Source organism: Gymnoscopelus braueri, assembly GCF_963280865.1.
Source record: "Gymnoscopelus braueri genome assembly, chromosome: 24".
Lineage (NCBI taxonomy): Eukaryota > Metazoa > Chordata > Actinopteri > Myctophiformes > Myctophidae > Gymnoscopelus > Gymnoscopelus braueri.
The window spans coordinates 29,510,064-29,531,734 of record NC_137626.1 but is presented as its reverse complement, the minus strand read 5'-3'; the positions used below and the strand labels follow the sequence as shown (position 1 = coordinate 29,531,734).

At 42.8% G+C, this 21,671-nt stretch overlaps 1 protein-coding gene across 1 annotated transcript in view; it reads left to right on the top strand.

The window, feature by feature from the left end:
- The window catches only part of LOC308080568 (receptor tyrosine-protein kinase erbB-4-like), a gene marked incomplete at its 3' end in the record, with an annotated part of 485,532 nt that overhangs the window by 232,819 nt on the left and 231,042 nt on the right, over positions 1 to 21,671 (top strand). The window contains exon 3 of the mRNA XM_080422462.1: positions 8,718 to 8,904. Coding sequence (XP_080278588.1) covers positions 8,718 to 8,904 — 187 coding nt within the window. The remainder of the gene's footprint in view (positions 1 to 8,717; positions 8,905 to 21,671) is intronic.

Sequence of the window (21,671 nt, the reverse complement as noted above, 5' to 3'; positions counted from 1 at the left end):
ACACCACTGGTGTGTGAGAGAGAGAGAGAGAGAGAGAGAGAGAGAGAGAGAGAGAGAGAGAGAGAGAGAGAGAGAGAGCTTGATGTGTAATGTTGGGTGTGTGTGTGGATCCGATCGTTAAAAATCTTTCACCCCTAGCAACTACCCATCCAACAGGAAAATACTGCAGTCTGTTACGTTCAGGCCGAGTGGAAAAAAACTCTTAATCTATAATAATGACCAGGGTTCACCTCAGACCACGTTTGATCGTCTCAACCATTTTGTAGAACTTTACATCACATGGAATTGCTTCAGGGGTCATCACCTGCTTGTCGAATTGTCCAGCTTGCGATGGACAATTTAGTCAAATTGTTATCTTTGCCACGGACATACAAAAATTACCGGTCAATAATATTACCAGAAATGTATACTGTAGACCGAGCCCTAAATGTACAAGTCAACTAGTTACTAGTGGACTGCTAAAGTGCTATATATTTTAAAATTGTATAGTATTTCTGCTTTAATAAAAAAGTGTCCTACTTATTCTGAAGAAAGTCTGTTATATGTTTGGAATTTCAATAACTGGGTCTTATCAGTATTCAGTACAGTCACTGATAGTGCTTGCATCGCACATTATATTAACAAAATATGAATTTAGTTAAAAAATATTGCTTGCCATGGACACATTTGTCTGTGTACATATAGACACATTCACCCCGGAATTGCATAGATGCTAGTTTGTTTCGTTTTTTTTCCAGATGGATGCTAGTTATGTTATCCAGATGTTTGCTGTTTACTATAGTTCACGTGCCATGTATGTGCGTTGTATGCTGTTTGCTTGTCCACAAATGCTAAGTATTTTAATTAGATAGCATGCTGTATAGACAGATGCAAGGTTTAAAGGGACATTTCGCCGATTTTGCATCAAACCCCTATTTTTATCTAGGTCTAGGACCCATAAACATGATCCTGGTGTGTTTTTTGTGTTTTATCTGTATTTTTAGATTTTTATCCATATCCTCAGAGACTATGAGTCATTTGACTCATAGTCTCTTTATCTCACCTTATTTCCTGACTACAATGTAGACCACACCCCCACGCAGCCTCCCCTCCCCACAAGGAAGGGCAGTGCCCCAAAGCATTATTGTCATTGTAGTAATGCATGCAGCAGTCCAGTCAAACCCCAGTCAAACACACAGACTCCTATATTTTTCTGGCCATAGGGTGCAAATTTCAAATTTTGCTACTGTTATCTACTACAAATATTATTAACATTGAGTGACTGTAAGTTCTTCCAGGGGTGAAATGCTCCTTTAATGTTTACCTGGTATTGAATTACTTAGCAGGTTTTTTTTGCACTCTACCAACTTAAATTTACCCTGTCGTCCGAACATTAAAGATTTATGCATTGTCATAGGACCGAAAATAGCCAATCCATAAGCTCAGAGCGCGTTCTGAGCTCACAGATTGGCTATTTTCCTCCCTGCAACGTCGCCGTACAATGTATCATAAATTAGCCATTAGTCCAATCTAGCACTTGTAAGACACTCTGGATAAGAGTGTCTGCTAAATGCCTAAAAATGAAATTGTAAAAAGTATAAACCCAAAGCTCTCTCTTAGCATGAGATATATAGCGGTGCATTTCAGGACGGATGAGGAACAAAAATAAAATAAAATAAAAATGTTTGTGTCGGACCCAGCCTCCCACAGGTTCGACTTGTTTTGGCACAGATTTTTGGAGTCCCTCCTTGTTAACGGTGGATTTTTTGGAGGGAGTGTGACAGGGGGAACAACAGTGTTCATGCCTACTACTGTGGTTGGTACCTTGTTAAAGCTGAGCTCACACTGCAGCCGCCAGGCCCGGTGAGTCCGGCGAGGAGCTTGCAGTGAGCTCCTATCCAGCTCGCTTTCCCTCCAGTTTATGTGTTTGTGCTTCTCTGGAAAACAAAAACAAAATCCAAAAAAAACAAGAAGAACACTGTCGATGCGGCAGGATAGGAAATGCAGGGGGCTGCTGTTTACTTCCCTCCGGACCTCTCTCTCTCTCTCTCTCTCTCTCTCTTTCTCTCTCTCTCTCTCTCTCTCTCTCTCTCTCTCTCTCTCTCTCTCTCTCTCTCTCTCTCTCTCTCTCTCTCTCTCTCTGTGTGTCTCTCTCTCTCTGTGTCTCTCTCTCTCTCTCTCTCTCTCTCTCTCTCTCTCTCTCTCTCTCTGTGTCTTTCTCTCTCTCTCTCTGTCTTTCTCTCTCTCTGTGTGTCTCTCTCTCTCTCTCTCTCTGTCTTTCTCTCTCTGTGTGTCTCTCTCTCTCTCTCTGTGTCTTTCTCGCTCTGTGTCTCTCTCTCTCTCTGTCTTTCTCTCTCTGTCTCTCTCTCTCTCCGTCTTTCTCTCTCTGTCTCTCTCTCTCTCTCTCTCTCTCTACTCTGTTTGTCTGTCTGTCTGTTTCTCTATCTCTGTCTCTCGCTCTCTCTTTCTCCATCCCTCCCTCCTTCCCTCCCTCCCCCCTTGCTCTCTGATTCCTCATCCCTCCGTCGGAGCAGAGGAATGCAGAGGAGAGAAAAAAATATTGATCCGGAAAGCCTTTCGAAAACCGATTTCGGGGGCAATGGAAGGAAATTAAATAGTGTCAAAGTGAAATGAAATTACAGGAAGGAGGGCCGAGTAATCCTTATAATTTAATTAGGTAAATTAGAACAAAGCCCTCCTTTTTTACACCGACCAGCCCCCTTCCTACACGCGCACACACACACACACATACACACAGTGCCCCCCCCCCCCTACACTTGGATAGGCTTTCCTCTCGTTGCTTAGCAACAGGGAAGCGTTTTCTTTATTTTTCATAAGTTTTGCTCTTTTTTGGGGGCCGACTGGGGAGGCTGGTTGGTTTGGGGGGCATTCGAGAGGGGGGGGGGGCATAAATAAAAATAACTCTTGAGAGCGTGCAAATGAAACGAAATGGACCATTCCGGGTCCATTTGGTTCCATTTGTACTTTCTCAAGAGTTAAATTAAAGGTAGGGTAAGTGATTTACTTTGGTTAAAATAAGTGTTTACTCATAGAGTGCTTGTTCAGTAAAAGGAGTTTCCCGTGTCTCTCCAGCTCTTTATTAAACAGAAAATGCATTTTCAGTGCTCTCTCCTGATTGGCTTAAATGTTGTCACCTACCTGAAAATGTACTATATTCTGTTTACTAAAGAGTTTCATACAGACCCCCCTTAAGCATCCATGTGGACCCCTGTTGGGTCCCCCGTGCCACACATTGAGAAACAGTGGGAGTAGATGATGAGGGCAACGGCAGAATCTAGCCAGCGCCAGCCAGCGCAACGCCCACAGCTGGGTCATGGTGGGTGAGGAAAACAGAACTAACCCCCCCCACATGCCCCCCCACCTCCAACATGCACGCCCACGGCCATGCCAACCTCCCAGCGGCTATCCTATCCAGAGAGGGGGGTTCATCCTCCGCGCTTTGTGGAGGAGTTATATCGGTCGCCCGGGTGCCAGCGCGCCAGGCCTGGCGAGCCTGCGGCGGGACTCCGATATTTGACTTAAGTAAAAGTAGCAATACCACAGCATAACAATACTCTGTTACATGTAAAAGGCCTGTGTTCAAAATGTTACTTGAGTAAAAGTACAAAAGTATTGGCATCAAAACCTTTTAAAAGTACCAAAGGTAAAAGTACTAAAATGTTTGAAAATAGCCGATCTACAAGCTCACAACGCGTCGCATCGCGACGCGTTGTGAGCTTATTTTCAAATAGCCTAGGTATGAAATAGGGCTAAAGTGGTTAATGTATGTTTTAGAATATAGTACTTTATATCTGCAAAGTAACTAGTAACTAAAGTTTTCAAATAATTGTAGCGGAGTAAAAGCACAATATTTTCCTCAGAGATGTAGTGGAGTACAAGTAAAAGTATTGCGAATTTGAAATACTCTAGTAAAGTCAAAAGTAACTCAAAGTTGTACTTAAGTACATGTACCTTAGTTACTTTCCACCACTGGCAGGCGCCATTAAGGTCACGCAGAGGTTGCCTCCCGCACAGATCCGTCCTGAGCCGACTTCCCCCCAAACCCAAAGAGACGGCTCATCACCCAGTAACCCCCACCACCCCCATATCCCCACTAGGGAAGAGGCTTCTAGCTTTCCGTGTGTGAGCTTTTCTTTTTGTTGTTTTCTTCTTGACACAGTTTTTTTTTCTTTTTTCCGGAAAGCTGAGTCACAGGTTGCGTCGAGTTGCACAATGCGAGAGCAAAAAAAAAAAAAACATGGCAGGGTTTTTTTCTTCTTTTTACTCCACAGAAAGCATTTTAAACAACGTACTGTAGTTTTCACAATAGAGGATTTAGTTGTTTTCCTTTTTTTTTGACTGACAGCAGAATATACCTCATAATGGAAATCCTTTTTTTGTGTGTGTGGAGGATATTATTGCCGTCGGCCAGAAACCTCATATCTCCATATTTCAACTTGTTATGCTTTTTTTTGTAAATAAATGCCCGACTACATCATACAAGAGTGTCGAACAGAAGTAGTGAAAATAGCAGATCTGCTATTTTCACTTCTTAAGACCTGGAACGCATCTGTGTCACTGATTTGAGCTAAAAAAGCATTATTTTACACTTTGGCTATTCAAAAATAGCAGATATACAAGCTCGTAGTGCGGCACCGAGTGCCGCGCTACGAGCTTGTAGATCTGCTATTTTTGAAAAATCGTGAAAATGTGTGCAAATCTTTGAATATATATTGTTTTAAAGCGAACATTTTTAACTCGAATCTTTGCTTCTGGGGGTCCCTGGAACAACATATTTTGAGATGGGGTCGGCGGCCAAATACATATCGTTTTGAGGGTCCTTGACATGAAGAAGTTTGGGAACCACTGATATAGAAACATAAATGTTTTTTAAAAACAGTTAGGATTTAGAAGACATTTTTGTAGAATCGGCCTCGGTTTTGGACATACGAGGTTATTTTCCACCCGACAACAACGATATGCAAATGTAAGCCCCCCGCCCACCACCCCACCCCCCTGTCGTGGTTTCATTTAGTCTCTCTCTCTGTCTCTCATGGCGGGTGATTGACGTGTTGTAATCGGGCTAATAAGGGCCTCCTCTGTTTTCTCCCCCGCCTACTGTGCCGTCTCAATGGGCCGACTTGGCAGGTGCGCCGTCTCGCTGCGCGCGCGCTCCTCTCGCGACCACCCGCTGTCACCCCCAAAATACCGCCGCGAAGCACGCTGAGTACTCAGATTCCTTTACTTAAGTAAGAATAGTAATGTAAAAATACTCTGTTACGAGTAAAAGGACTGTTTTCAAAAATGGGCTTGAGGAAAAAGTACAAATCTGTCAAAAATATTCATACAGGTCCAGTACTTACTTTTTGCTAAATGTACTCCAATTAATTTTTTGTTTAGAGCGTGCAATGCGGCCGGCCGGCCGGCCGGTGTGTGGTGGATACAACATATGGGGCGAGGCTTTGGATCAGTCGCCGCGTCTTTTAACATTTGCATACATTTGGTTGGATTCCAACTTAATGCAAATGAGGTCCGTCCTCCCACAACACGGCCGGCTCGCGAGAGTCCGGTCAGACTGTCAAAGTGGGTGGTGCTGATCAAATATGAATCAAGATATATATCGATATCGTGATATATCGCGATACTTCCTCCCGTGATAAATAATCGATATACTGCCGAAAAATATCGATATTCATTTGTGATACGTTGTTTTTCCGACTCTGTATTTGTGTAATGATGATTTTGAACTGTTTGGTGCTATTTCATGTGTTTATGAATTGAATACAAGAACTATCGTGATATATCGTTGGTGAAATTTCATGCAATATATCGTGATATCGCAATCTATCAAATATTGTGATATTATTGTTATCGAGGGCCTAATATCGCCATAGATATCGTATTGTGAGATACCCATATCGTCCCACCCCTAGTTAACGCCTCAACTTAAATGAACACATGATTTTACAATTATTTCTGCTCATGGTCTGGTTTGACTACCGCTACTAGTTCAACTGCCTGAAGGTCAAAATTCAATTTCTCCCCTGAGCAAGCAAGCAGGCTCAATTTGCTCAGTGGTAAAACATTCAGCACCAACACTGGGGACTCGGGTTCGAATCCCGGTGCAGCTTTAAACCCTATATACGTCGTCCCCCTGGGGTCTATACTGGGGCCCCTACACTTTCCCCCTCTCTACACCTAAACATCTTTGCCGAAAATAGCTGATCTACAAGCTCACAACGCGTCGCAAACGCGGCGCATTGTGAGCTTGTTGATCAGCTATTTCCGGAGCAAACGTTCGGCCCGAGAACAGGGACGGATGCTGGTTAAGCTTCAGAATCTTTTAACAGCTAATGTAACGTTTTTTTTCGAGCAGTCAGTCAGTCAGTCATTGCTGCTCAGCGTTCGTACGCAGAATTCTAAAACCCGAACAACACCGGAGACGGAAGGCAAACCACAGGAATGAATGATGTACCTGTCAAAAGATGCTTGCCTCTCTCACTCTCTCTCTCGATCCCCCAGCCGGCATACTGCACGAGTCAGTACTGAGCCATGCATGTATACCGTAGAGCCATTACAGGTTTTTTTCTTTCTTTTTTTTCACTCCTCAAATGCAGTTATTCTAATTAGGACTGTCAAGTGCGGCTGGCAAACTTTGTGACATTTGACAGCTGTGTGTGTGTGTGTGTGTGTGTGTGTGTGTGTGTGTGTGTGTGTGTGTGTGTGTGTGTGTGTGTGTGTGTGTGTGTGTGTGTGTGTGTGTGTGTGTGTGTGTGTGTGTGTGTGTGTGTGTGTGTGTGTGTGTGTGTGTGTGTGTGCACGTATATGTTAGTACTGTATGTGCTGCTGTGTCAGCTACTCTGATGAATATTGCATGGACAAGGGGAACGAGTTGGTGTTGGACACACACACACACACACACACACACACACACACACACACACACACACACACACACACACACACACACACACACACACACACACACACACACACACACACACTGTAACAGACCTATGGTTAAGCCCCAGGTTTGAGTGCCCCGGTAATGATGTCGAATGTGAGGTCGTGATTGGCTGTCAGAGTGATTGATAGGGCTGTCAGTCGGGGAGATTTTTTTTCTTTTTTTCTCCCCCGCCCTCTTTCTCAAGAGCCATTATCTGTTGATGTGCTATGATATAGTGCTGTCAATTGGTTGACCTTCTAACCCAAGTTTAGACGGGCGTAGAGAAAGATTTATTTATTTATTTGTTTTCTTTTTGGGCTCGTTTGGAAGGAATGGAAATCTTATAAAACTCTGTTCAAAATGCCTTTGCATTCGTGTGTGTGTCATATGTCACATTTGCCAATTTTTGTGTCCCGAGGTTGGTAGTCAATGGGAATACTAAGGGAATCCTTGTCTTTCTTTCAAAAACTGTACATTTCAGTGTTAAGAAAAACTGCATTTCTGTGGAAACACATCGCACTTCTCTCTCTGCCCGTCTGTCTCTTTTGCCAAATAGAAATAGCAATCTTTTTATACACGTATATATCCTACTAGTAGAAACTGCTTTACAACAACAGTGCTGGTGAAACTAGGCTGCAAATTTGCTTTTTACGTGTCTGGATTACATAGATTATTATTATTATGATGATTGTTGAGGTGCATTCAGGCACAACATGATAATTTATTTTGAGCAACACCATTCAACTTCACTTTATTTTTCACATCACAAGTTTACATGTAAAAGACTGGGTAAAATAGATTTTTTTGTACAAGCTGAGTCTGCCAGCTTCCGTGTGATGGGAGGTACATGCTGGTCCTGATACACGAGGAGTCTGGTCTGTTTCTTATTCGCCTGTTTGTCAAAGAACTGTGCAGCTTACAATGAGAGTCTGAAAACACACAGGCAAGACATACTTTTAAACCACATTGGGTGGTCTAGACATGTAATGTTGACCCCTTAGACGAATGAAAAAGAGGGGGAGAAAAAGTACCAAGTCTAACAAAACGTTTCAATGGCCATGAATGTATGTATCGTGTGCAGTTATGACATTTTTCAATTTAAACCAAAACTTCTTCCCATATCAGCGTATCTAGGTCAGAATCATTTGAAATGAAAGTCAGTCTGGAGGTCTGTGACATGAAAAAAGTTTGAAAAACCCCTGGACCATTCAAGGAGAACTCAACTCTTCTGACATTATGAGTTCTGCTGACTTGGGCACCATCACAGCCTTATGGCCTTGCTGGCCCATGGCCAGGCTTTGATTTGTAAAAGAAAGTAACAGGGGTGTGGGTCGACATTTTATTGTCCTGGTCCAGGGTTTGATTTGTAAAAGAAAGTAACAGGGGTGTGGGTCGACATTTTAATGTCCTGGTCCAGGGTTTGATTTGTAAAAGAAAGTAACAGGGGTGTGGGTCGACATTTTAATGTCCTGGTCCAGGGTTTGATTTGTAAAAGAAAGTAACAGGGGTGTGGGTCGATTTTGTTTTCTTCCTGGTCCTCAATGTAGAGTTAGGTTAACAATTAGGGAAATATTGAGATTTGGGTTTAGGGATTGGGGTTAGAGTTCTGCCTGATTTATACTTAGTTGTGCGTCGGTGTTGTGCAGCGAAAATATCAAATCTGCAAGCTCACAACGTGTCACGCTGCAACGTGTTGTGAGCTTGCAGATCGGCTATTTTCGGCTAGATGTTGATGTTCTCACAAGTATAGTAATAGAAACGTTTGTGTTTGTGTGTGTGTGTGTGTGTGCAGTCCATCAGAGAGGTGACGGGCTACGTGCTGGTGGCTCTCAACCAGTTCGACTACCTGCCCCTGGAGAACCTGCGCATCGTCCGCGGCACCAAGCTGTACGAGCGGCGCTACTCGCTGGCCATCTTCCTCAACTACCGCCGCGACGGATACTACGGCCTGAGGCAGCTGGGACTGCGCAACCTCACAGGTAGGGGGCGCCGCCGTGGTTCACGCTGGTTCAATCCTGAGTGTTCTTTCAACTCTGAGAGAGTGACCCTTCTCGGTCCATTTTGTACTCTCTCAGAGTTAAACGTGCATTTTTATGCAGGAGAGGTCATATTGGGATACTGTTTGTGTGTCAGACAGACATCCTTTCTGTCTGTCTGTCTGTCTAGAGTATTAGTTTAACGCATACTGTAACCAACCGCCTCTAATTTGGGGGGCGGTAGCGCTAACGTTTATTGGCAACTGATGAGTTTGCATGTTTGACACACAAACCGCCGTACATCTGGCGCTAAGGGACGAATGAAGACAGACAACCCACCACAAGGACACTGGTTTATGGCCTTCTTTTTTAAATGGCCATTTCATTAATGGTCTGCGTGCTCCTATGCAATCTACATGGTTCTTCAAGTCATAAGTTAGTTAAGCACATGTACCAGTAACCGGAAGAGTGGGCACCTGAGAACTCTGGGGATTTATTTTTTTATTTTTTATAAATGGTGACTTCTTAAATGTTTTATAATGATATTTAAGGCCTAATATTTCTACCATTGCCATAAATTGCTTAAAAACATAAATAAAAACTAAATAGAAAAGCCATTAATTTTGGACATAAGCAATAAGTTGCAGGGTAAATTTAGGTCTGATAATAATGTACCGTGCATGTTCAAATCATGGGTACTTTACTGTAAAAAGCAAATCTGACCATTTTCCAAAGAATACATTAATCTTTTTCACATTTTGGAAATAAATTGCCAATTTAACATTGAGTTAATGTTTAGGAGCCCATTCGATTTGTGTCCGATTAAGAATCTTCAAATACTGAACTACATTTACTGAACTATCATTCACCTAAAGGTCAGAGCTGAAATTGGTGTGTAAATGTAAATATGAAAATAATGCATAAATATCAAGTCAGTTTATATCAGGGGTGCCTCACCACTGCACTGTTGTTAAACTGTCCATCTTTCATACAACCATTCATTAATGTTTCAAGATCAATACCTCGTTTCTTCTGTCATGACAAGTCAAAATGAAAAGAAACTAGAAAAAATGCTGCTCGGAGCACAGTTCTCCGCCCGTTCTCCGCCAGGTCAGGTATTGTGGGCCAGCAATGTTCGGAATTCGCCAATCCGGATGGAATATGAAAAATCGGACGGATCTGTCTTGATCACTTGACTGTAGGGATAATGTGTACTGATTTGTGTGATGTTGTTTGTGTATACAATGTCCAGCTGGGTCCAAAAAGTAGCCAGTCAGGTGCATGGGCATGCGTGTGTGTGTACTGTATGTGTGTATGTGTGTGGGGTGGGGTGCAGTAAAATGGTCTATCAAACATTATGGCTTTATTCCTGACATTTACATACTTGAGCAGCTTTCTCCAGATGAAAGGCCTGGTAGGTTAGGCTTAGCGCTGTGAGAGGAATGAAGCTTTCTGCCTCTTCTGGGCCTACAGTATATCAAAATGTGATCCCATTAGTATAATTCACACAAACGATATAACTTATGTCCTTTACCCAGCATTATTATGTGGTAATAACAAATAGGATGAAATTCTGATGCTGTATATTTTCCCACGTCTGTGTCAGCCCTGTCACACCAGATCTACAAGCTAACACATTGCGATGCAACACATTTGAAGATTGTAGATCTGCTCTTTTTGGCAGATCACCAAACACCACAGTGACTTACAGTATACCTTTTTTTCTCCTTTATTTACCCAGGGTAGGTGCTAAGCATGAGTGCTCTTTTTCAGCAACGCCCAGCACAATCACACCGACATACACACATTAAAACCTGGCAGCTGCCCAGTACAACCACAGTGTTATACTGTTGGCCACCGGGCAGCTCCATTAGAGCAGTTGGGCGTTCAGTGCTTTGCTCAAGGGCACTTCAGCAGTGTTGGGGGCGGGGTTAGTGGTAGCCATTCACTTCCTCACTTACCTGCCAGGTAATTTAGTGATGGAGAATGCAATCTGCAATGCAATTGTTTCAAGTGGGTGTCATGCTTACCTTGCCTAAATTGGAATTGTTTGTGTAGGCCAGCGATTCCCAAACTGTGGGTCGGAGCCCATTGTTGGGCCGTGATGATATTGCAAGTGGGCCCCCAAATAATTGGCAAAACACAAAGATTTTATTGAAAATAATAACCTTAATATAAAAAATCACACCCAGTGTGAAGTGAGTGGTGCCTTCACTCCTGTTTGTGTTTAATAATTAGTGTAACTGGTTGCATCTTTGTTTTGCAATCAGCTGCAGCTGTTGTGGCCGTGCTCATCCGGACACACAAACACACCAAGTCAGTCCTTGTGAGTGGTTGGCACCACTCAAAAAATACCTGAGCACTTCTTCCACCACTGCATACAAGCAGGTGACGGTATATGATATTTACTGACAAATGCTCGACGTGAGAGGATGCAAAGCTCCTCACACCATTGGCATAATGAGGCGTATAGGGTGATCAGAGAGGAGAAAGAGCTCATAAAAAACAACCTAAAAAGGCAGTAAAAAGAAGAGCTGGCCGGAGATGCTGTAATGTCCGGCTCTCCGGCCGGCCGCCAGCTCGCGTGGAACACCCTGACAGAGGTCTGGCCAGAGATTAATGACCACAGAAGACCTTTTGTTACATTTAATTACCATCCCTGTGTTGTAAAACAACAGGGAGAGAGTAATTGTTAATGTTTTAAAGTTGCAGACTGCTGAAAGGAACATGATGGAATTACCGGGGATGTCTTGGCCCTAAACTAACCAGGAACGCATCTGTGTGTCATTTTTTGATTTCGTTGGGCTATTCAAAAATAGCAGATATACAAGCTCATAGCCGCGCTATGAGCTTGTAGATCTGCTGTTTTTGAAAAATCATGAATTTGAATGTTTTTCTTTTTTTCTGCGGACATTTGTAACTCAAATGTTTGCTTCTGGGGGTTCCTGGAACTAAATATTTGACAAATGTTCGCTTTAAAAAATATATAATCCAAGATTTTGCCACGAATGTTCACGATTTTTCAAAAATAGCAGATCTACAAGCTCATAGCGCGGCACTCGGTGCCGCGCTATGAGCTTGTAGATCTGCTATTTTTGAATACCCAAAGAAATCTAAAAATGACACACAGATGCGTTCCCGGTCTTAATGGGTTAACTCAAGTACTGGAGTTACTGGTTGTTGCATACTCGAGTGCAACCACTGCATTAGGTTGTTATCGGCCCCTACGCGCCAGTTTACCACCCTCAAACTATAGGTCTTTGAGTGATAAATGTACCTGCATGGGTAACACTCAGGGCTCTGCATGTACTGTTCGGATAAGCTAAATGAGGCAGAGAACCAGAGGTGGAAAAAGTATTCACATTTTTTACTTAAGTAAAAGTATCAATACGGCAATGAAGAAATACTCTGTTAAAAGTGAAAGTCCAGAATAAAAGTACAAACGTATTGGTATCAAAAGTAGAAAGTACTCATTATGCAGAATGTCCCATTTCACAAGTTTTCAAATGTATAAAAATCTTTTTAAAATAGCTGATCTACAAGCTCACAATGCATCGCATCGCGACACATTGTGAGCTTGTAGATCGGCTATTTTCAAACGGCTGAAATTTATATAGGGCTGAAGTGGTTCATGTATGTTTTGTGATAATAATAAAATTTTACTTTTCACCACTGCAGAGAACACAGATGAAATAAAATACCCTTTAATGTGTCAAAACCGATAAATGATACGCAGGGATTATTAAAACTCACTAAGAGGAAATGTTAGATTTTTCAATTTAAAGCCCATTGATGAATGACAAAAAAGACAGTTTGGTGTACTGTGAATATATTTATATTACTTATTTAATATCTTGCATCACACAGTTGTATATCACTTGCCTTTGTTCTTTATTAATTTTTTCCCGAAGCCATTGATGCAGATTTATTAGTCGCCTTTTGATTTAATGGCCCTCTTTTAATTAAGTCGCGGAATTGAAAGTCAACTTCATAAGAAACACAGCTGTTACCGGTATAAATGACTCCTTTGTGTTGCCATAGAGAGCCATCAAATGGCCGTGAGAAGTCATATTTTCCTGTTAATTACATTTTTGTTTACCGACGTTGAAATAGACTTGTTTCATAGGGCTCTGTTTTGGAATTAACTGTGTTCTCAGTTTTTTCTTAACCCTTTAAGACCGGGAACGCATCTCTGTCATTTTAGATTTCTTTGGCTATTCAAAAATAGCAGATCTACAAGCTCATAAAAATTTGTGCAAATCTTTGAACATATATATTTTTTAAAGCGAACATTTTTAACTCAAATATTAGCTTTTGGGGGTCCCTAGAACAACATATTTTGAGATGGGGGGTCCGCGGCCAAATACATATACATTTTGGGGGTCCTTGACATGAAAAGGTTTGAGAACCACTGATGCAACATAGGTTTTTTCAACGGTTAGGATTTAGAATACATTTTGTAGAATCGGCCGCAGGTCTTAATGGGTTAATATGGGGTGTAGAGGTACATGGATCAATGTTGGGTCTTCTTTAAAAGAGCTGGTGACTTCCTTTTATTAGTTATATTCGAGCAGTATTTGCATATTTAATCTACAATACAAGGGAAACTCCAGAAATATATGCAAATGCAGCGACTGCGTGTAGTATGAGGTCTTTTAGGTAAGGGATTATGGGAAAGGGAATATTTACTGGAAATTACTGTTAGAGCTTCACCCAAGCTGTTGGCTGCTCAAATGGCTTAAATGAGCACCCAGGCAGGGGAGGGTGGTTATTCGAGGTTAACCACTTGGTAACCGCCTTCCATTCCATTCCATGCCGACATGCACCCTAACCACTTAAAACCTTAGCCAAAAATTGCAGCTGTGCAGTTTTTTCCACTCTACACCAAATCTCGTCGCCAAAAATAGCCGATCTACAAGCTCACAACGCATCGCGATGTGTTGTGGCGCTTGTAGATCGACTATATTTACATGGCAGAATAGGGATGCTAAGGTTCAAGTCGTTTAGTGTCTTTGCTCAAGGACACTTCGACACACATACTGGGCAAGCCGGAGTCGAACCGGCGACCTTCGGATTCCCAGATGGTCTCTCTACCCAGGGTCATGACCTTTGCTGTTCATCGCCTCATCAGCAGTGGTGTAAAGTAACTAAGTACATTTACTCACGTACTGTACTCAAGTACAATTTTAAGGTATTTTTTACTTTACTGGAGTATTTTACAATTTGCAATACTTTTACTTTTTCCACCACTGGATGTAACCCATGGCAAGACAAACATGCGAGCGTTTTGAATAATGCAATTTAATTTCTGCCATAACACGCCGGCGCATGCAACTCGCAGGCTGCCTGGTGCCGCTCTTAGATGCCGCGTGGGCGTGCGCTTTACGTCTAGCCGGTGTGTTTGTAGGCCAAAAACCATCATCATCATCGCTAGCTGGCACGGCTCTCGTTTCCCAAATCTCCTTCCAGGAAGGCGTTAGGTACGTTTCTGGAAGCAGCCAGAAGAGGCGTGGGACGCAGAGAAAATCACGATAAGCAATCCCAACACCCCTGATAATTGTTTTAGCGATTACGAGCACGTTTCCACGCCTTCGGTTCGATTGCATCCTGTTACAGTATACGAGCTCTATTGTAAAACACTACCTTCTGTACTGTACAGCAGCGGTTACCAAACTTTTTTGCTCAAGACCCAAAAGCAGTGGCGTAGACGCACCTTTTTCCGCATGGGTTTTCAGATCAAAAGGCCCCCCCCCCGGGACCGTTTTGTCAAGGTGGGAGGGGGGGGCAGCGTGAAAAAAAAGACGCTCCACCAGCGCGCTTCCCTGGTTTAGCGCTCCTTCAGCAGCCACTGCTTCTAAACTTTCACTTTCTCCATGCCGTTTGGTGCTAAGAGGAACACAAAAAAACCTAATCCTCGCCAGCAGGGGGGCCCCCTTGCAGTGAAATCCCGCGTATGGGTTTTCATAACCCAGCAACCCTATGTAAGCTATGCCACTGCCCAAAAGAGAAAGTAGACATCTGCCCGGGACCCAAACTAGTAGAAAATAGCAGATCTAAAAGCTCACAACGCGGCGCGAATCTATCACTTTTAGGTCTGCTATTTTCACTACTTCTTGAACGTTGTTTTTTATTTATCTATGGAAATTATTATTGATTTGTTTAATTGATAAAATACTTTAAAAAAAAATTGGAATTGTTTTTAATTGATGACAAGTTGTGATTATTTTTGTTTACCCTTTTTAAAAATCTTGTTAAATACTATATATATTATGTAGGTGTATATATACCAAAAAAAGGGTATATTTACTCGTGACACATACAAAAATTGGTCCACGACCCAAACATGGGTCCCGACCCACTGTTTGGGAAACAGTGCTGTACTGCACTCATGTGGTGGGTGTGATGTGGTCGTGTGTGTGTGTGTGTGGGGGGGGGGCTATTCTAAAATCAACGCTAAAACCACACTCAAAAACGCGTCCCCATTGCTGTGATTGACATGGAGGGAGAGCTCTTTGTGATTCACGTCATATATTAAGTCCTTCGTGGCTCGCAAACTCGGACAGCACGCTTGTCCACGGCCATCGGCCGTTCGCTGTGGGCCCTCGCTTGCTTAGCGGCTCGCTCAGACGCGCCTCACAAGCCTCAAGGCCTCACCGACGGCTCGCCTTGTTCTCAAGTGTTTTTTAAAAAAAACAATGTTCTGCATTTGTTGTAAAACCTTGCACACAACGCAGGACGCCGAGCGAACCAAAACGAGCGCTCCGCTCAGAACTTTAGCATTCAAGTGCGTTGGGGGGGCTTTTCCGCTGACTGATGCTATACCGGTAGCTAGCTGGGTTAGCCGGGGGGTCAGGTGAGGTTGACCGTTAAGAACAGACCGTGGCGGGCGGTGTGTGTGTGCAGTGAACCCTCACATCAAAGCCCCGGTGTGGTGCAGGAGCAACAGACAATGCCCCCCGGGGGACTATTATTATTCCATTAGACATCATTTAGCTTGCGCTCCGAGACGTGCCAGGGCCGCTAATGTAGACAAATCTGAAGGGCCTCCCGGACACCCCCACCCCCAACGCCGTCAAACAATTTGAACTAAACCGCTGTTGGCAGCGCCGCGGCGCCTGGAGCGCCCGGCATAACACCGAGACCGGGCACGGCATTACAATGACTTCTGGGTAATTTGCATAAAAAGAAGGACAGAAAAGCAGGGGGAGTGAAAAGTAGAAAGGGAACAGAACCGGACGTAGGGAAATAATCCGCAGAGTCAGCGGTGACACCCATTCTGTTGTGAACTTCGCTAAGGTAGCGGTGGAGTGGGGGGTTGGGGCTGGTGACAGTTTTTTTGTTTTTCTCGGTCGGCGCTATAGGTGACTGCAGACGACATGAGGAAATCTCGGAAAAGAGCTGAAAAAAATGTTGTGCTGCGCTCGGGACATCAGTCTCTCAAACCATTCACATTATCAGAACTTTATGTATTCATTTATTTATGTGTTTAAATGGTAAATGGTGCATTTATATAGCGCCTTTATCCAAGGCGCTTTACAATGATTGTGCATTACATTCACCCATTCACACACCGATGTTGTAGGAAACCATGCAAGGCACCAACCTGCTCATCGGGAGCAATTAGGGGTTCAGTGTCTTGCTCAAGGACACTTCGACACTGACTCTGGGGAGGAGCCCGGGATCGAACTGGGAACCTTCCAGCTCCCAAGCTGCCACTCTACCTCCTGAGCCACTGTTTATTTATTTTGTTTGTTTGTTTATTTATTTGAACACAATCACCACTTTAGTGTCAAAACAACCCGATATTGGAAAGAAGAGATGAAAGGGCTAAAACTGAGAGGCTTCTCTCTCTCTCTCTCTCTCTCTCTTTCTCTCTCTTGCTGTTCCTTGGTTTTTTCCTGTGTTTTCTGGGGCTAGCAAAGCAACCGTTTGAAGCAAAGGAGATATGTTTTAATCATCCCGTGCCTTAATGATGACATTGGATTCATTATTAATTGGCCCCTCGCATCTACACCCCCCCTCCCCCCCCTCCCCCTCCCCCCCCTCCCTCTCTCCCTCTCCCTCACAACAGGCTTGTGCATGTTGAATGGATACAAGTAGGAGCTGCGGTTGCACCATTTGATCTTTATGTAATTACATCGCACTGCTTTTTTTTCTATTTTTTTTTTAACAGATTACATCACAAGCTTTATGTTAACCCATTAAGACCCGAGGCCGATTCTACAAATGTCTTCTAAAGCCTAAAGGCGGTTACACACCGGCGAATATACGAATATACGCAAAATTCTGACTCATTCCGAATAATGAAAAGGCGCTTTTTTCGCTCCGCGAAATTGATGTGGAAGCTTGCATTGACTTTATAAGGTTTAAAAAAAAAACGTATTATTCGCATGAAAAAAAAAGCCCCGGTGTGTAAGGACCTTAACAGTTCTTTGAGGAAAAAAAACGTATGTTGCTATTATAGGCCTATCAGTGGTTCTCAAACTTTTCCATGTCAAGGGCCCCCAAAATCATATGCATTTGGCCGCAGACCCCCCAACATCGCAATATATGTTGTTCCAGGGACCACTAGAATCAAAGATTTGAGTAAAAAAAAAATCGCTTTAAAAATATATATATTCAAAGATTTGCACTTAATGTTCAAGATTTTTCAAAAATAGAAGATCTACAAGCTCATAGCGCGGCACTCGGTGCCACGCTATGAGCTTGTAGATCTGCTATTTTTTTAATTGCCAAAGTATAAAATAATGGTTAAAGTGGTTACACAGAGATGCGTTCCCGGTTGTAATGCGTTAAGCAAAGAGGCCTTGAGACAGGCAGTCTTTTGCACAAATTCCCCACACGGCTACTACTGTACGAGCCTAGCTTTTTTTCCCCTTACCCTTGTACTTCACTATATCTCATTATTTCCCTGTCTTTTTCAAGACGCTGTAACACTGACTGTACTGTACACACACTGCACTTGAGCAGCGATTCCCCACCTGTGGGCCGTGAGGGTAATGCAAGTGGGCCCCCAAATCATTAGCCAAACACTAATGACTTTAATGACGATTAATATATTAATATTAATATTTAAAAAAAAATGTTTTAAAAAAATGTCATGGAACTTAAAGTATACAATCTTAGCTCCATTGATCCAAGCCCCGAATACAATCAATTAATGAACTCATTGACCGCCAATGACGAGATTTCTTGTCGTTTCACTCCAAGGCTCAGACCGACCAACGACGAGATTCTCGTCACGTGGTGTTTTCAGTGGTTTTTAACGATAGAGGGCGCTCTTCCGCAGCCTGTGAATGATTATGATGATGACGATGACGATGAAGAGTACACCCAGAAATCACGTGATCACAACAAAATGAAGCTGGTTTCGTTTAGTATTATAGGATTTATAAAAAAATCAAATTTTCTCTGCTTTCCGTTGCTTTTTTGGCGAAAACAAGCCACATTCAACTGCCCATAATTATGGAACGGATTATCGCGGCGATAATGTATTATTATAATACAGCATATATATATTGTGTATAACCCTCAACCTCATGAGTGCCAGTTATAAGAGAAGCGTCCATTGTGCAGATTGACAATAGAAAGGGGGGGTAGAAGAAAGACGGATATGAAAAAAACGCAGACTTGCACTATGGTATGCATAACGTCAACATCTTTTCCGTGGCTTTTAACCCAGTCAAACCGGGAAAGCATCTATGTAATTTTAGATTTATTTGGCTATTCAAAAATAGCAGATATACAAGCTCATAGCGCCGCGCTATGAGCTTGTATATCTGCAATTTTTGAAACATCTTGAAAATATGTGCAAATCTTTGAATATATATATATATATATATATATATATTTAAGCAAACATTTGTCATTTGTCAAATGTTCATTTGTCAAACATTTGACAAAACCTTTTCCTTTTGAAAACAACTATGTTGTTATATCAGTGGTTCTCAAACTTCTTCATGTCAAGGACCACCAAAATTATATGTTTTTGGCCGCCGACCCCGATCAAAATATGTTGTTCCAGGGACCCCCCAGAAGTAAAGATCTGAGTAAAAATATATGTATATAAAGATTTGCACAAATGTTCAAAAACATTCAAAAATAGCAGCTCTACAAGCTCATATGAGCTTGTAGAGCTGTTATTTTTGAATAGCCAAAGAAATCTAAAAATGACACAGATGCGTTCCCGGACTGAACGGGTTCATGGGAGTCGTGGCTATAGCACACGGCCAGGTCTATTGCCGGTCCGTCCGTGCCCTTTAAAGTGTAATGAGGACATTAAGCATATTTGAAGTGGCGATCTGGAGCTCTTAAGTAATTTAACAACATGCCACTGAAGGGCTTTAAACGCACAAACACCGCATTTAAACTTCTGAGTAAAGGCCCAAGGATGTGACACTGTCTGCGCCTGGAGAACTGGGGTAACACGTTTTCATTCACCTGTTGAACTGCACAGCAGTGTTTCACTTGAGGACCTTGAGGATATTGCAAGTGTGCCCCCAAATAATTGGCAAAACACTAAGATCTTGATGATAATATGACATTAACACATCGATTGCCAAGATATTAAACATAGTCTTCTATCCCCTTGCCAGCGTATAATTACCTCAATCCGATGATATTTGAAACGCCGTAGAACCGACATTGTGTCCCAAAAACACAAACAAAATAGTCCCCGTGGGTTAGCGGAGGGATCTGTGTATCCTTAGGAACGACAATGTTCCAATCCGCGATCCGATCTGAATTACAGCTGTTTTTCTGAAAATCCCAAACAGGAAGCGGATGGCTTCCTGTTTTTTTGGAACGACGTCACATCCACATTCTACTTCTCTGAATGACGATCGATCATTCCAAAGCTGTGTTAGGTCGCCCCTTGTGGAATTTTCCAAAAAAGATGAAAGAACGCATCAATGCGATCTTGGCAATCAATGTGTTAATATACATTTTTATTTTGAAAAAAACAACAACATTATTTTTAAGTACTGTTATACCACTAAACAGGAACTTGGATCAGATAGGCAGCCCAAATCCAGATTGGAGTCGGATTGGTTTTATTATCTGAACAAGGCTAAGGAAACGGATTCAAATCTGATTTGGAAACATCAGTTTCCATGTGTTTTGTTTGTGCTGTTCAGACTGCCTAAAAACAATGCAAGTCTAATCTGGATTAGGCCGCAAATCAGATGTTGGCATGGATTTGGGCTGAAAAGGGCCTTAAAGCTGCACTATGTAACTTTCCTCTTCTACCCCGGATTTGAACAAGGTTTCATGAAATCTTTACCATCGAGTATAGAGCGTGCCTGCTTGCTCAGGGGTTAAACTGAATCTTGGTGATTCGTGTCAGATCCTGTGTCTAGGTGAGACATGACCTTTGACACAATCTAAATGTCTCAATAGAAGAGCAGAGAGACCAAATACAACCACCCCAAATGTATAAGCTATATTGTATTAACATATTCTACAGTAGCCTATATAACTTTTTAAAAAAAAGTGACATAGTGCCGCTTTTAAGTATATTACGTTAGTTCCACTAATAAAAGCTGGAACGCAATCGATTGATTGAAAATGCTCGCGGCCCACCCACCCGACCACTTAACACGCCTTCGAGATTTTGTTCAAGCACGGGCCCCCTGATGCGGAAAAGGTTTTTGGAGCGGCTGATGTTACAGTAGGCTACTTTCCACTGAGCGAATGGAATAATGTAACGTTTGGTCCATTTGCTGCACTTCAGAGAAATCACTTCACTCGACACACTCCACTGACCCTCTGCACTGGAGACGCTGTTTTTGTTCTGTATAGTTCCTTTCATTATAGCGTCGATGTCGGGCAGAAACCTCGTATCTCCATGTTTAAACTTTATTTGTATTTCTTCGTAAACGAATGCCCTTCTCCGTCGCACTACAGGGTCACACAAGTGCAGCAAAAAATAGCAAATCGACAAGCTCACAACGCGATGCATTGTGAGATCGTAGATCTTCTATGTTTTGCCTTTTTTGGGGGGGATTTTAATGCCTTTATAATTGATTGGACAGTAGGCTGACAGGAAACCGGGATGAGAGACGGGGAGAGACATACAGCAAAGGTCGTCGGGATCGGGACTCGCTACATTGTAGCCTAGGTGCCCGGAACGCTACGCCACCAGTTCGGGTCTGTGGGTTTAATACAAATCTAACTAATAGAAAAGTATTATTAAGAGCTTGTGACTAAATAATAACTACATTGGCTCCATTGGAACACAGGTTCCTGTAAAGTAACAGTTTTGTACACACAAGGTTTCCGCCCGATAGTGACAATAGAAGACATACATTCCACGGCGATGTATGTGTGTATGAGCGGGTAATGAAAGAGAGAGAGAGAGGGAAGCTGCTGCTACGCGCGTCATCAACCACGACGGAAGGGAAACAGCTTGCCGGTCCCCCTTAAAAAGCAAACGCCGTGCGTCGGAGGTTAATTACGACGCGGCGTGTCAACCGATTTGTCTCGCCGCATCATAACCGCCGGTAATTTAGTTTGTAGAGAGGCGTTTGTGAGACGCATTAGGCATGCCGGACGGGAGGGAGGGAGAGAGAGAGAGGGAGAGAGAGAGAGAGAGAGAGAGGTCAAAATACTCGGATACAAACGAAAATACAAACGGATGTTTGTTTTTTCCTGCTGACTTGTTTGAATCCCCACCCCTGCTCAGTGAGAGGCGGTGCCCGCGTAACAGCAGTGGTGGAGCGTAACTAACTACATTTACTCAAGTACTTCAGTACAATGGTGAGGTACTTTTT